Source organism: Giraffa tippelskirchi, chromosome 10 (genome assembly GCF_054371585.1).
Source record: "Giraffa tippelskirchi isolate mGirTip1 chromosome 10, T2T-mGirTip1v1.2.pri, whole genome shotgun sequence".
Taxonomy (NCBI): Eukaryota; Metazoa; Chordata; class Mammalia; order Artiodactyla; family Giraffidae; genus Giraffa; species Giraffa tippelskirchi.
Genome location: NC_137284.1, coordinates 21,490,052 through 21,503,688, shown reverse-complemented (window position 1 = coordinate 21,503,688; position 13,637 = coordinate 21,490,052). Strand labels below are relative to the sequence as shown.

Here is a 13,637-nt window from a genome sequence, read left to right as displayed (position 1 = left end):
TTCATCAGATCTTTATTAAGAACCTACTCTGTGCCAGTCAGTTTTCTGCACTGAGGGTAGAGCAGTACATGTCAAAAAGTATTAACTCTTCTAGACTTTATATTTAAATGTGTGTGTGTGTGTGTGTGTTTGTGTGTGTGTGTGTGTATAGTGGTGGTGTTTCATGGAGAGACAAGATGGATTTACATTGTTTGCTAAAGAGAACTGGGAGCATTTTTAGAGCCTGGTGACATCAAAAGGAAAAACATAAACAACACAGAGGTGAAGGACAAAATTTGACAAGATCAGTAACGCCACAGTCCATCACAAGTGCACACAGTGGAAAGACTCATGTCAGGAAAAAAAAAAAAGATTTAAATACCTAGCTCTGCCACGTATAGTAACCTCAAATTAGGCAAGTCGTTTACTCTTCCTAATGTTCAGAAATTTCATTTTCTATATACATTTATCTCAAAGGGTTACTGGGAGAATTAAACGAACTGAGATCATGTTGAGTAAGCATTTCAAACTTATGAGGTTCAACCCTCGGTCTCACCAGAAAACAGATAAAATATAATTTTGTCAGCAGTAGTGGCTCACAGATATAGTGATTCTCAAGTTTCATATCTAGAGACATTAAAGAGCCTTTGTCTGTTTTTGAGGCTTCTGATACCCCTCCACTCTGAGGGAGCATATGTTTGTATGGACATCACCCTTCCCTTTAAAAGCCTTGCTCCAACATTAAAAGTATTGTTTTAATAAAGTATATTTGCATTTAGAATCAGTATGATAAAAATATTTGGTATAAAAACTATGAAGTTTTGCTATGGTAGCTGAATTCCAGATTAAATGCTCTGTAATTTGGTTTAGACATAGTATTTCCTTAACTTTGAATCAAAACACTGTAATTTCACTCACATATTTCATTTCTCCAGTACATTCAGTCTGCTGACATCAAACCAGGACATTCTTCCACATCCTCTGCTTCCATTTCCTTCCACAGGACTGACATTCGCGGAGATGAAGAACTGCTCTGAGGTGACTGAGTTCATCCTGTTGGGAATCCCACACACGGAGGGGCTGGAGACTATACTCTTTGTTCTATTCTTGCCCTTCTATGCCTGCACCCTCCTGGGAAACATGTCCATCCTTGTGACTGTTCTTACTTCCAATCGCCTTCACACACCCATGTATTTTTTCCTGGGGAACTTGTCTGTGTTTGACATGAGTTTCTCCTCTGTGACCTGTCCTAAAATGCTGCTCTACCTCATGGGACTGAGCCCACTCATTTCCTACAAGGACTGTGTCTCCCAGCTCTTCTTCTTCCATTTCCTCGGGAGCATTGAGTGTTTCTTGTATACCGTGATGGCCTATGACCGCTTCACCGCCATCTGTCACCCTCTGCTGTATGCAGTCATCATGAACCGCAGAGTCTGCATGGCCCTGGCTGTGGGCACGTGGCTGTTAGGATGTGTCCATTCCAGCGTCCTGACTTTGCTCACCTTCACCCTGCCATACTGTGGTCCCAATGAAGTGGCTCACTTCTTTTGTGATATTCCGGCACTCTTACCCTTGGCCTGTGCTGATACATCCTTGGCCCAGAGGGTGAGCTTCACTAATGTTGGCCTAGTATCTCTAGTCTGCTTTCTCCTAATCCTTGTGTCTTATACTCGAATCACGATCTCCATCTTGCAGATTCCATCAACTGAGGGCCGTCACCGGGCCTTCTCCACATGCAGTGCCCACCTCATCGCCATCCTCTGTGCCTATGGACCCATCATTACTGTCTACCTTCAGCCCACACCTAACCCCATGCTAGGAACTGTGGTGCAAATTCTGATGAATCTGGTGGGACCAATGCTGAACCCTTTAATCTATACCTTGAGGAATAAAGAAGTAAAAACAGCTCTTAAAAAAGTATTGCACAGGACAAACCATGTTCCTGAGATTTAAAAAGAATGGCTCGAAGGGTTGATGATGTGGAATTCTTTCTGCCCCAATATGTGAAATTTTTCTCTAGAATTCTTATATGTGGCTTTTCAGCCCATTATGAATGGTGTGGACAGGTATGTCAAAATACTTCATCATTTTATCTGTTTTGTTTTCTTGTATTACCCAAGTCCCTCCCCATAGCTTCAGAATAGCATATTGTTATTGTTCAGTCACGAAGTCATGTCCAACTCTTTGACCCCATGGACTGTAGCTCATCAGGCTCCTCTGTCCATGGGATTCTCCAAGCAAGAAAACTGGAGTGGGTTGCCATTTCCTTCTCTAGGGGATCTTCTCAACCCAGGGATTGAACTCATGTCCCCTGTGTTAGCAAGCAGATTATTTACCATTGAGCACCAGAGAAACCCTCAAAATAGTATAGTCTTGTTATTTTGCCTTTCTTCTTTGGGGAATCTCTTGCCACTAAAAGGAAGGAAGGTTGCCTGTGCCATTGCACTTTTTCCACCTTTCCTACTTAACTTCTTGCTAAACTTTGTGCAAGATAGGACATTGAAAGATTAACTCCCCAGGTTTATAGGTGCTCAATATGCTACTGAAGATCAGTGGAGAAATAACTCCAGAAAGAATGAAGAGGCAGAATCAAAGCAAAAACAACACCCAGTTGTGGATGTGAATGATGATGGAAGTAAAGTCTGATGGTGTAAAGAGAAAAACTGCATAGGAACCTGGAATGTTAGGTCCGTGAATCAAGGCAAATTGGAAGTGATCAAACAGGAGATGGAAAGAGTAAACATCGACATTTTAGGGGTCAGTGAACTAAAATGGACTGGAATGGGTGAATTTAACTCAGATAACCATTATATCTATTATTGTGAGCAAGAATCCCTTAGAAGAAATGGAGTAGCCATCATAATCAACAAAAGAGTCTGAAATGCAATCTCAAAAACAATAGAATGATCTCTGTTTGTTTCCAAGGCAAATCATTCACTATCACAGTAATCCAAGTCTGTGCTCCAACCAATAATGCTGAAGAAGTTGAACTTCAACAGTTCTATGAAGACCTACAAGATCTTCTAGAACTAACACTCCAAAAAGATGTCCTTTTCATTATAGGGGACTGGAATGCAAAAGTAGGAATTTAAGAAATACCTGGAGTAATGGGCAAATTTGAGTACAGAATGAAGTACAGAATGAAGCAGGGCAAAGGTTAACAGAGTTTTGCCGAGAGTATGCATTGATCATAGCAAACATCCTCTTCTAACAACACAAGAGAAGACTCTACACATGGGCATCACCAGATGGTCAATACCGATATCAGACTGATTATATTCTTTGCAGCCAAAGATGGAGAAGCTCTATACAGCCAGCAAAAACAAGACCAGGAGCTGACTGTGGCTCAGATCATGAACTCCTTATTGCTAAATTCAGAATTAATTTGAAGAAAGGAGGGAAAAACACTAGACCATTCAGGTATGATCTAAATCAAATCCATTACAATTATACAGTGGAAGCAACAAATACATTCAAGGGGTTAGACCAATAGACAGAGTGCCTGAAGAACTATGGATAGAGGTTTGTGACATTGTTTAGGAGATCAAGACATTCCCCAAGAAAAAGAAATGCAAAAAGGCAAAATGTTTGTCTGAGGAGACCTTACAAACAGCTATGAAAAGAAGAGAAGCAAAAGGCAAAGGAGAAAAGGAAAGACATAGCCATTTGAATGCAGAGTTCCAAAGAATAGCAAGGAGAGATAAGAAAGCCTCCTCAGTGATCAATGCAAAGAAATAGAGAAAAACAATAGAATGGGAAAGACTAGAGTTCTCTTCAAGAAAATTAGAGATACCAAGGGAACATTTCATGCAAAGATGGGAACAATAAAAGACAAAAATGGTATGGACCTAACAGAAGCAGAAGATATTAAGACGAGGTGGCAAGAATACACAGAAGAACTGTACAAAAAAGATCTTCATGGCCCAGAAAATCATGATGGTGTGATCATTCACTTAGAGTCAGACATCCTGTAATGTGAAGTCAAGTGGGCCTTAGAAAGCATCACTATGAACAAAGCTAGTGGAGGTGATGAAATTCCAGTTGAGCTATTTCAAATCCTAAAAGATGATGTTGTGAAAGTGCTGCACTCAATATGCCAGCAAATTTGGAAAACTCAGCAGTGGCCACAGGAATGGAAAAGGTCAGTTTTCATTCCAATCCCAAAGAAAGACAATGCCAAAGGATACTCAAACTACCGCACAGTTTCACTCATCTCACACGCTAGCAAAGTAACGCTCAAAATTCTCCAAGCCAGGCTTCAGCAATACGTGAACCGTGAGCATCTAGATGTTCAAGCTGGATTTAGAAAAGGCAGAGGAGCCAGACATCAAATTGCTAACATCTGTTGGAGCATCGAAAAAGCAGGAGAGTTCCGGAAAAACATCTACTTCTGCTTTATTGACTACGCCAAAGCCTTTGACTGTGTGGATCACAATAAACTGTGGAAAATTCTTAAAGAGATGGGAATACCAGACCACTGGACCTGCCTCCTGAGAAATCTGTATGCAGGTCAAGAAGCAACAGTTAGAACTGGACATGGAACAATAGACTGGTTCCAAATTGGAAAAGGAGTATGTCGAGGCTCTATATTGCCACCCCATTTATTTAACTTATATGCAGAGTACATCATGAGAAATGCTGGACTGGATGAAGCAGAAGCTAGAATCAAGATTTCCAGAAGAAATATCAACAACCTCAGATATGCAGATGACACCACCCTTATAGCAGAACGTGAAGAAGAACTTAAGAGCCTCTTGGCAAAAGTGAAAGAGGAGAGTGAAAAGTTGGCTTAAAACTCAGCATTCAGAACACTAAGGTCATGGCATCCAGTCCCATCACTTCATGGCAGATAGATAGGGAGACAATGGACAGTGACAGACTCTATTTTGGGGGGCTCCAAAATCACTGCAGATGGTGACTGCAGCTGTGAAATTAAAAGACTCTTGCTCCTTGGAAGAAAAGTTATGACCAAACTAGACTGCTTATTAAAAAGCAGGGACATTACTTTTTCAACAAAGGTCCATCTAGTCAAAGCTATGGTTTTTCCAGTAGTCATACATGGATATGAGAGTTGGACTATAAAGTAAGCTGAGTGCCAAAGAACTGATGCTTTTGAACTGTGGTGTTGAAGAAGACTCTTGAGAGTCCCTTGGACTGCAAGGAGATCGAACCAGTCCATCATAAAGCAAATCTGTCCTGAATATTCATTGGAAGGACTGATGCTGAAGCTGAAACTCCAATACTTTGGCCACCTGATGCGAAGAGCTGACTCATTTGAAAAGACTCTGATGCTGGGAAAGATAGAATGCGGGAGGAGAAGGGGATGATGGAGGATGAGATGGTTGGATGGCACCACTGACTCAATGGACATGAGACTGAGTCAACTCTGGGAGTTGGTGATGGACTGGGAGGCCTGGTGTGCAGCAGTCCATGGGGTCGCAACGAGTTGGACACAATGGAGTGACTGAACTGAACTGAAACTATGTGTGAGACCACGCCTATGAAGAGAGGGAATAAATAGAAGAATATGATTTTAAATACTGAATAAGAATGTGATAGGATTTTCTCCTTTTTAGTATTAACAGACTAAATGCCAGAGGCAAAATAAAGTGTTTTATTTTTCTTCCTAAACTACATTAAAAGGGAATAAGAGTTTTTTTTAGCAATGATGTTCTCTTCTTCATCCCATGATTTTCCTCATGCCTGAGAGTTCTCAGGCAACTAAAATTAGCTCAATGGTGTAAGGAAAGTGAAAAACTTTATGACTAGTATCCTAGACTAGATGTATATGTTTCACTACCTGCCAATAGTGTGGTTGTTAATGTGATGCCATGTTGTGCTGTGCCCTGTCACGTCAGTCATGTCAACTCTTTGTGACCCCATGGACTCTAGCCCACCAGGCTCCTCTCTCCATGGGATTCTCCAGGAAAGAATACTGGAGTGGGTTGCCATTTCCTCCTCTAGGGGATCTTCCTGACCCAGGGATTAAACCCACATCTCTATGTCTCCTACAAAGGCAGGCTAGTTCTTTACCACTAGCACCACCTGGGAAGCCTATTAATGTGATAAAACAGTCATTTTATCAGGTCAGATTATTAGACTGAGCCAGTTTTCCAAGCATGATTCAAGGAGCCCTGAGACTCTAGTGAATTTATTCTAAAGCTTTGTATTCAGTTCAGTTCAGTTCAGTCACTCAGTCATGTCCGACTCTTCGCCACTCCATGAACCGCTGCATGTCAGGACCCCCTGTCCACCACCAACTCCCGGAGTCTACCCAAACCCATGTCCATTGAGATGGTGATGCCATCCAACCATCTCATCCTCTGTTGTCTCCTTCTCCTTCTGCCTTCAATCCTTCCCAGCATCAGGGTCTTTTCCAATGAGGCAGCTCTTTGCATCAGGTGGCCAAAGTATTGGAGTTTCAGCTTCAACATCAGACCTTCCAATGAACATTCAGGACTGATCTCCTTTAGGATGGACTGGTTGGATCTTCTTGCAGTCCAAGGGACTCTCATGAGTCTTCCCCAACACCACAGTTCAAAAGCATCAATTCTTCGGTGCTCAGCTTTCTTTATAGTCCAACTCTCACATCCATACATGACTACTGGGAAAACCATAGCTTTGACCAGATGGGCCTTTGTTGACAAAGTAATGTCTCTGCTTTTTAATATGCTGTCTAGGTTGGTCATAACTTTCCTTCCAAGGAGTAAGTGTCTTTTAATTTCATAATGAAAATTCTCCTTTCATCTACTTTATATATTGTATTTCTGAGCAAATTGCATTGGGAAAAGTTTGAAAGCCTCTGGAATATAGAACATCCATGGTACCTTCCAGAACTAAGCACCGTGATGTACATAATTTTCTTCTACCCATAACTTTAAAGGTATAATTGTCTTTTTTCCAGCACCCAAATTTTGACCTTACTTCTTCAACCTTTACTTGAGTTTGTTGTACTAATTAAAGGCGCAGGTTTCACTTAATTACTTGCCAAACAATTCTCATTTTCGTATATATTATTATATACTTGGTCTCATGTAACCTTTTTTACTATTTGATCTACATTAATGATATCCACTTTGGTCCGCAAATGGCTACACAGAAGTTTTTGGAAGGCACTGATTAGATCTGAAATGTTATAGAGGGGAAGAGTGGGTTTTGTGGAATCTATCATACTCGCTGCCTGGATTACACGTAATTTTACCTTAACCCTTTGTACCTCTGGCCTAAGCACCGTACTATTAAAACTCCAATTAGAATATCTCCTGATTCAGTCTGATAGAAATGTTCAGCTTCATAAAATGTCCCCCTGAGAAATCCCTAGAAGTGACTCCTAATGGGAAAGTCTCCTTCCAAATCTTTCTGAAACCTTAGAAATATCATGTACATATCTTTTTTTGACTTAATATGAGGTTACATTCTAATGAGTTCCTATGTTGAGAATTTTAAGTAAAAAATGCATTTAGTACACCTAACCTACCAAAAATCATAACTTAGCCTAGTCTATTTTAAATATGCTCAGAAAACTTACAGTAGCCTACTGTTGGGCAAAACCATCTAATATAAACTTACTTTTTAATAGTGTTGAATAGGTCATGTAACTTACAGAATACTGTACTGAAGGTGAGAAACAGAATGGTTGTCTGTGTGCAGAATGGTCATAGGTGTATCAGTTGTTTATCTTCATGATCATATGGTTGACTGGCAGCTTGGGCTCATGGCTGCTGTCCAGCATCAAGAGAGAGTATCCTACCACACATAGTGAATCCAGGGAAAGATTAAAATTCAAAATTAGAAATAAGGTTTGTACTGAATGCATATGGCTTTGCATCACCAGAAAAAAAAAAAAAAAAAAAGTCAAACAGTTGTAAGTTGGGGACTATCTGTATATAATTGTTTTCAATAGTCTCTTCACCCATTTGTGTCTCACATGCCTGGCTTTGGTTCAGTAGTATGAAGATTATTATTTATAGAGCCCTTACTGTTTTGTCACATATTATGCAAAACGCTATACAAAACGTTTGGTAGGTTAGGTGTACTTAATGCATTTTTTTACTTAAATTTTCAACATATGAGCTCATTAGAATGTAACCTCATATTAAGTCAAAGAAGATATGTACATGATATTTCTAAGGTTTCAGAAAGTTTTGGAAGGAGACTTTCCCATTAGGAGTCACGTCTAGGGATTCTCAGGAGGGCATTTTATGAAGCTGAACTTATTTTCTATCAGACTGAATATCTCATTTATTCCTCACAACAATCTTGTGATAGTTGTATTATTATCTCACTTGTATTAATGAATTTCCAAGGCTTAATAAAAAAGAAATTTCTTGCTCAAGATCACATAGCTAGAATATAATAGGACCAGGTTATGAAGCTGAGGCTTTTTCCTCTTACTGAGAAACTTTCCCAAATACTTAGGGATCTTTCCCTGTTGAGAATAGGTAAGGCACTAAATAGGAACACATCTTTATGCAAACCCAAGAAGATAAAGAACCTAGATAGGACATTTTTTTTTAACCCTTATGAAGGACATGGTAACCCAAGGAGTCAGTGGTGTGTTTATCTCACTCTGGCCCCACAGTGAGAAGGGGCACACCAGGAAGGGGCACACCAGGAAGGGGCACACCAGGAAGGGGCACACCAATTAGGATCCAACACAGCAACAGAAAAGCAAGGAGGGCCACCCAGCAATAAGAAGTGTTATATCTTTCTCTACGTCTTTTTCCAGAATAAAAGGAGGGCAGGAGCTATACATGAAGGCACTGGAAACTTTGATTGTATCTAATCTGAGGAAACTTGCAAAGAGGAGAGAAGACCAAGGATATAAAAAAGGAGCAAGAGCTGGAGACAAAGTTCTGTCTCCAAGTCTCCTCTGTCACCTGGGGTCTTCATCCCCTTCGTGAGGAAGTTCCCTAGACCATGAAAGAGGTGGATGCTACTTTCCCAGTGTTGGTTCCTCCCCTGATCTGGACCACAACCTTTATTCTAGAAAGTCACAAGCCTCCTTCTCAGCCACATTATTGTTTGCATTAAGCCTGGTGAATTCACCTTCTGCTGAATCTCAGAAACATCCCAAAGTCTCTGTTAATGGGGAGGGGATATCCTACAAAAAAAAAAATCCTAGAGCAGCTTGGTGGTTTCTAACTTCACCCAAGGGCCTAGAGAAATGATAGCAATGGGACTGCACTTTTCCTGCTTCCTAATATATACTTTTTGTAATATTTTAAGACAAAATACCGAAACAGAGCAGGAGCCTATGGTCCCACTCCCATGTCCTCTGCCTGTAGAAAAACTTTAATAGAAGAATACATTTAATCAGAGACGTGAGAAGCGCAGAAGCAAAGGAAAACAAACAAGACCAAATAATAGCAGTTTAGTCATTAAGCAGAGTCAAAGATGTTTAGTTTCCCTTCAAGGGCCATAGATAATATTCTGATCCATATCTTGTAAGCTATTTTTTAGATACTTGAAAAAAAGATGAAAATAAAATTTATCCTAGTTCTGTTGAAGAAGGAATTTATAGGGCTTGGACTCCATCTCAGGCCTGTTTGTGTTGATCATGTTCGGCCACCTCTCAAATGGACTCTGAACACTGTGCTTAGTGCCTGTGGAAATGACAATAGAAGGATAAGACCCCCTCCGGACAGGGGAATCTTGAAGATTGTATCCAGGTTACTCATCACCTAAGAGAAAACATACACTGATCCCCCTACCTCCGGACAAGTCATAAATTTTTTTTCTGTAACCTCGGGCTTATTGATTATTGACTGTTTGAACACATAACACATGAATGATGGGGTTATTGTGATTGTATTTACCTTTCCTTTGTTTATGTAAGTCACAAGGAAATTGGGTGATGGGTTCAGACACGTACACATGGGGTATAAAAGATTTTCACAAATGCTGGTCGGGGTCCTTGGCTAAGAAGAGACTCTGCCTTGGGCCCGCTGGTGTAATAAACTGCACTTCACTATCTGCATCGTCCTTCTGAGTGAGCTTGTTTCCCAGAACGCGTGGCTATAACACTGTAAAAGCATACAATTCAGGAAAACAGAAACATATACATGTACATCTCTCTTTATATGTATGTAACTTCAGTGCCAAATTAACAGGTGCTACAGTTGGTGGTCATAGAAGTTCTCTTGACTGTTTTCAATTTCTCTTCATATTCTTCAAGTGTATATGTAGAAAGCTCTGGGAAGGGTGGTACCAAAGCCAGTCTCTGTTTATTGTGGAAAGTGAAAGTCGCTCAGTCATTTCTGACCCTTCGTGACTCTGTATAGTCCATGGAATTCTCCAGGCCAGAATACTGGAGTGGGTAGCCGTTCTCTCCTCCAGGGGATCTTCCCAACCTAGGGATAGAACCCAGGTCTCCCACATTGCAGGCAGATTCTTACCAGCTGAGCCAGCAGGGAAGCCTGGCTTAAGGTCCTTTTCTCCCTATTTGTTGGTGATACTCCTCATGTCTTCTTTTCCTATATCAATAGACTGTCCCCTGGCCATTGGCATAAAATCAGTTAATGTAGAAGATAATTAAAGGGCTTCAAAAGGATCATATGAACCAGGAAAGAAGGACTTGGAAGGTAGAACTCAAATAATAACTGGAAGAGTATCAGATTTGGTCTAATAAGGTCCCTAATTTAAATCAAAGAGATGCACATCACTGGTATCTCTGGCCTTCTTATAAATGATGATAATACACCCAAATGTGTGCATAGTCATTTGTGGTTTGCAAAGTTACTCTACACAAACCATCTGCTTTTATTCTCAAAATAGACCTGTGAGGTTGGGAAAGTATAGGGTAGCTATTCTTGGCTCTTAAACCACGTGCCAAAGAGGGATATTCACAAATAACTTGGGATTGTAAATAGATTACTCTCTTGTTGTGGTCCTTTAATGGACTGGAACTTAGGGGTACAGAGTCGACTGATAAGAAAAGAAGGAAGAAAAGAGGCTGATATTCCCTGGTTTACACAGTATGCCAATATAACTCTAGGACAAAGAGTTAGCACCGTCTACGTAGGCTCAGGGCGCCCTCTCGAAGAGGTCTTGAAAGCCCGGGCAAATAAGTAGACACGGTGGACACCTGTGCTCCGTGGAAGCAGCCTGAAACGGAGAGAGCGAGAGAGCGAGAGAGAGAGAGAGAGAGAGAGAGAGAGAGAGAGAAAATGAGGACCAGTGCTCTGGTGGAACAAAGGTATATACTCTCTTACCAGATAGCCCTTTTTAGCAGAGATAGGGATCAAAAGTCTAACAAGTCATCTAGAAAGCCAGAGGTTAGAATTATTCTCTAGAGAGGGGGTTGTAACAGTTACTTTACATATCAGAAAGGAGGAGACTTGTAAATGGCTGCTGTTCACCATATGGAATTTCCATATGAATGAGATACATGAATTTCTATTATCCCCGACAGCCGGCTTGCCAGCTCTCTGGCACCTGTATTCAGGTGCTGTTAAGGAACACAGAATTCATGCAAGACTGAAAACAGCACACAGGAAGCTTCCTGTTAAATGTATCCTGACACTCTCTGAGACATATTCTAAATTCAATGAACACTATATCAGATAAATAAACCTTACCAAATGTAATGTATTCTGGTCCAGCCAGACTTGACTGTAATATGAAATAATGTGTTTATCCAGAATATAATTTATTAGTATCAACTTATTCAGGTTCCTGGAACAAAAATACCATAGGCTGGGTGACTTAAACACTATCTTTCCACAATCTGGAGGCTGAAAAGTCCGGGATCAAGGCACCAGCAGATCTGGTGCCTGGCGAGAGCCTGTTTCCTGGTCCATAAATGGCCATTTTTCTGACTGTGTCCCCTGTGGTAGAAAGAACAAAGGAACTCTCTGGAATCTTTTTCATAATGACACTAAAAATGAGGCTTTCCCGGTGGCTCAGACAGTAAAGAATCTGCTTGCAATGCAGGAGACCTGGGTTCAATTCCTGAGTCGGGAATCGACCTCCATGGACAGAGGAGCCTGGAGGGCTACAATCCATGGGGTCGCAAACAGTCAGACATGACTGAGCAACTGACGCACAATGGCTTTGCCCTTATGACCTAATCATCTACCTAAGGCCCCACCACCTAATACCATCACTTTAGGAGTTAGGATTTCAGCACATGAATTTTAGAAGGACACAAATGTTCAACCATAGCAGTGGGACAGTGTTCAGGATATGTAGGAATTGTTCAGATCCAGAACCACAAAAAAGATACATTATTAAGATAAATATTTACAGCAAAAATAAACCCAAGAGATAGACTCCAAGTTTTATGGTTTCAAAGTCAAGTCCACTCTCATGTGGAAAGGAATTAAAAGAAGTTGTAGCCAATTGATTCTAAGTATTACCAGCCCATTGGAAAATTACTTATACTGAGTAAATATAGCAACAGCTATTTAAAATACCTAATCTGGTGATTTATTACTTCTGGTCTATGGGATAGTATGAAAGTGTGATAAAATTTTCACCAGTCAACGGCAAAACTAAAATTTTAATGTTGGCATTGCCTTTCCTTAGGAAGAATGTATTTTTTTTTTCTGTGAAACTATATGCCCTTTTTCCTTCTTTTTTTAAAGAAGCTTTTAGTGTTAATTGCAGTTTTAATTAATATCTTGCCAAAATAAGAAGTAGGTAACTCCAAGTGTAGCTTTAATTGAATTTTTTTTCTTTTTTAAGTTACTGAGCAATAAAATTCGAAGACTGAGAACAGCAGATTCTGTTCAATTTGATTCAATTTTCATTAGTCTTCTTAATAAGATCTCATTGGAGAGGAATAGCAGGGTGCAGATTTTGCTTGTTTGTGTGACATTTATGATTCCCATTTTAAATTAAATTGAGCTTTTGATATTCAGACTTCCCATGCGTAACAATATTGCTCTTTGCAATTATAAGTATCTTAGGTTCATGGAAAATTAATAAATTAGGATTCTGGCTTTAGGCCTGTTTTATGTGCCTGGTTAATGTGAAATAGATACCCTGAGAGATCAATTTCCTTTCTGCCTGTGGAGAAAATTAAGTTTCCAAAGGTACAAAACTGAAGGTCAGATGTCTAGACTGTGACAAATTTGCTAGCATTATGAATCTCAGTCTATGCAGTCCTTTGGAACAACTGCTAAGCTTTTCCTGGTGATGGATCAACACATATTGCTGAATTCTGCACTCTCCCTTATTGTACTGATTAAAAATAACTCGAAAATATCTAAGACACATACCTAAGGAAATAGAATAATTTGGGGAGAACTGGTTTCCAAACCCAAGTCTTCTGACTCTTAGTACTATTCCCATGCCATTAGCCAGTGTTTCTTAATATTCCATTGAAGTAACTCGAAAGGCTATGCAGAGAAAATTGTGTAGGATGGAATGAAGTTGAGAGGGAACAGGGGATGATGAGGGGAGGATAGTTATCTGGAAATTATCTTCATCCATCTTAGAAATGGTCTAAGCTCTCTGTCTCTTTTTTTTAATTTAAAGGTTATTTGAAAATTTGCTTCATAAATACTTTATTTTCTATTCCATAATAGATTCATTTTTAATTTTTTATAGGATTTTTTTCATCCTCAAAATTTCAAGCTTCAAAGTCTGAGGACTTTATAAAGGTAACTCTTATTTATTCTACTGCATCGTGAATCTCAGGTCCAATTTAGATG

At 40.0% G+C, this 13,637-nt stretch overlaps 1 protein-coding gene across 1 annotated transcript; it reads left to right on the top strand.

Annotated features, from left to right (window-relative positions):
* The first annotated feature begins 999 nt into the window (after positions 1–999).
* Positions 1,000–1,932, top strand: LOC145522408 (olfactory receptor 10D3). Its single transcript, XM_081531146.1, has one exon. It carries the CDS (start codon positions 1,000–1,002, stop codon positions 1,930–1,932), a length of 933 nt encoding a protein of 310 aa, XP_081387272.1.
* The last annotated feature ends 11,705 nt before the right edge of the window (positions 1,933–13,637 follow it).

What these genes read in the sequence shown, in the direction of transcription:
- LOC145522408 (XM_081531146.1), top strand. Translation starts at nt 1,000, where the DNA reads ATGAAGAACTGCTCTGAGGTGACTGAGTTCATCCTGTTGGGAATCCCA.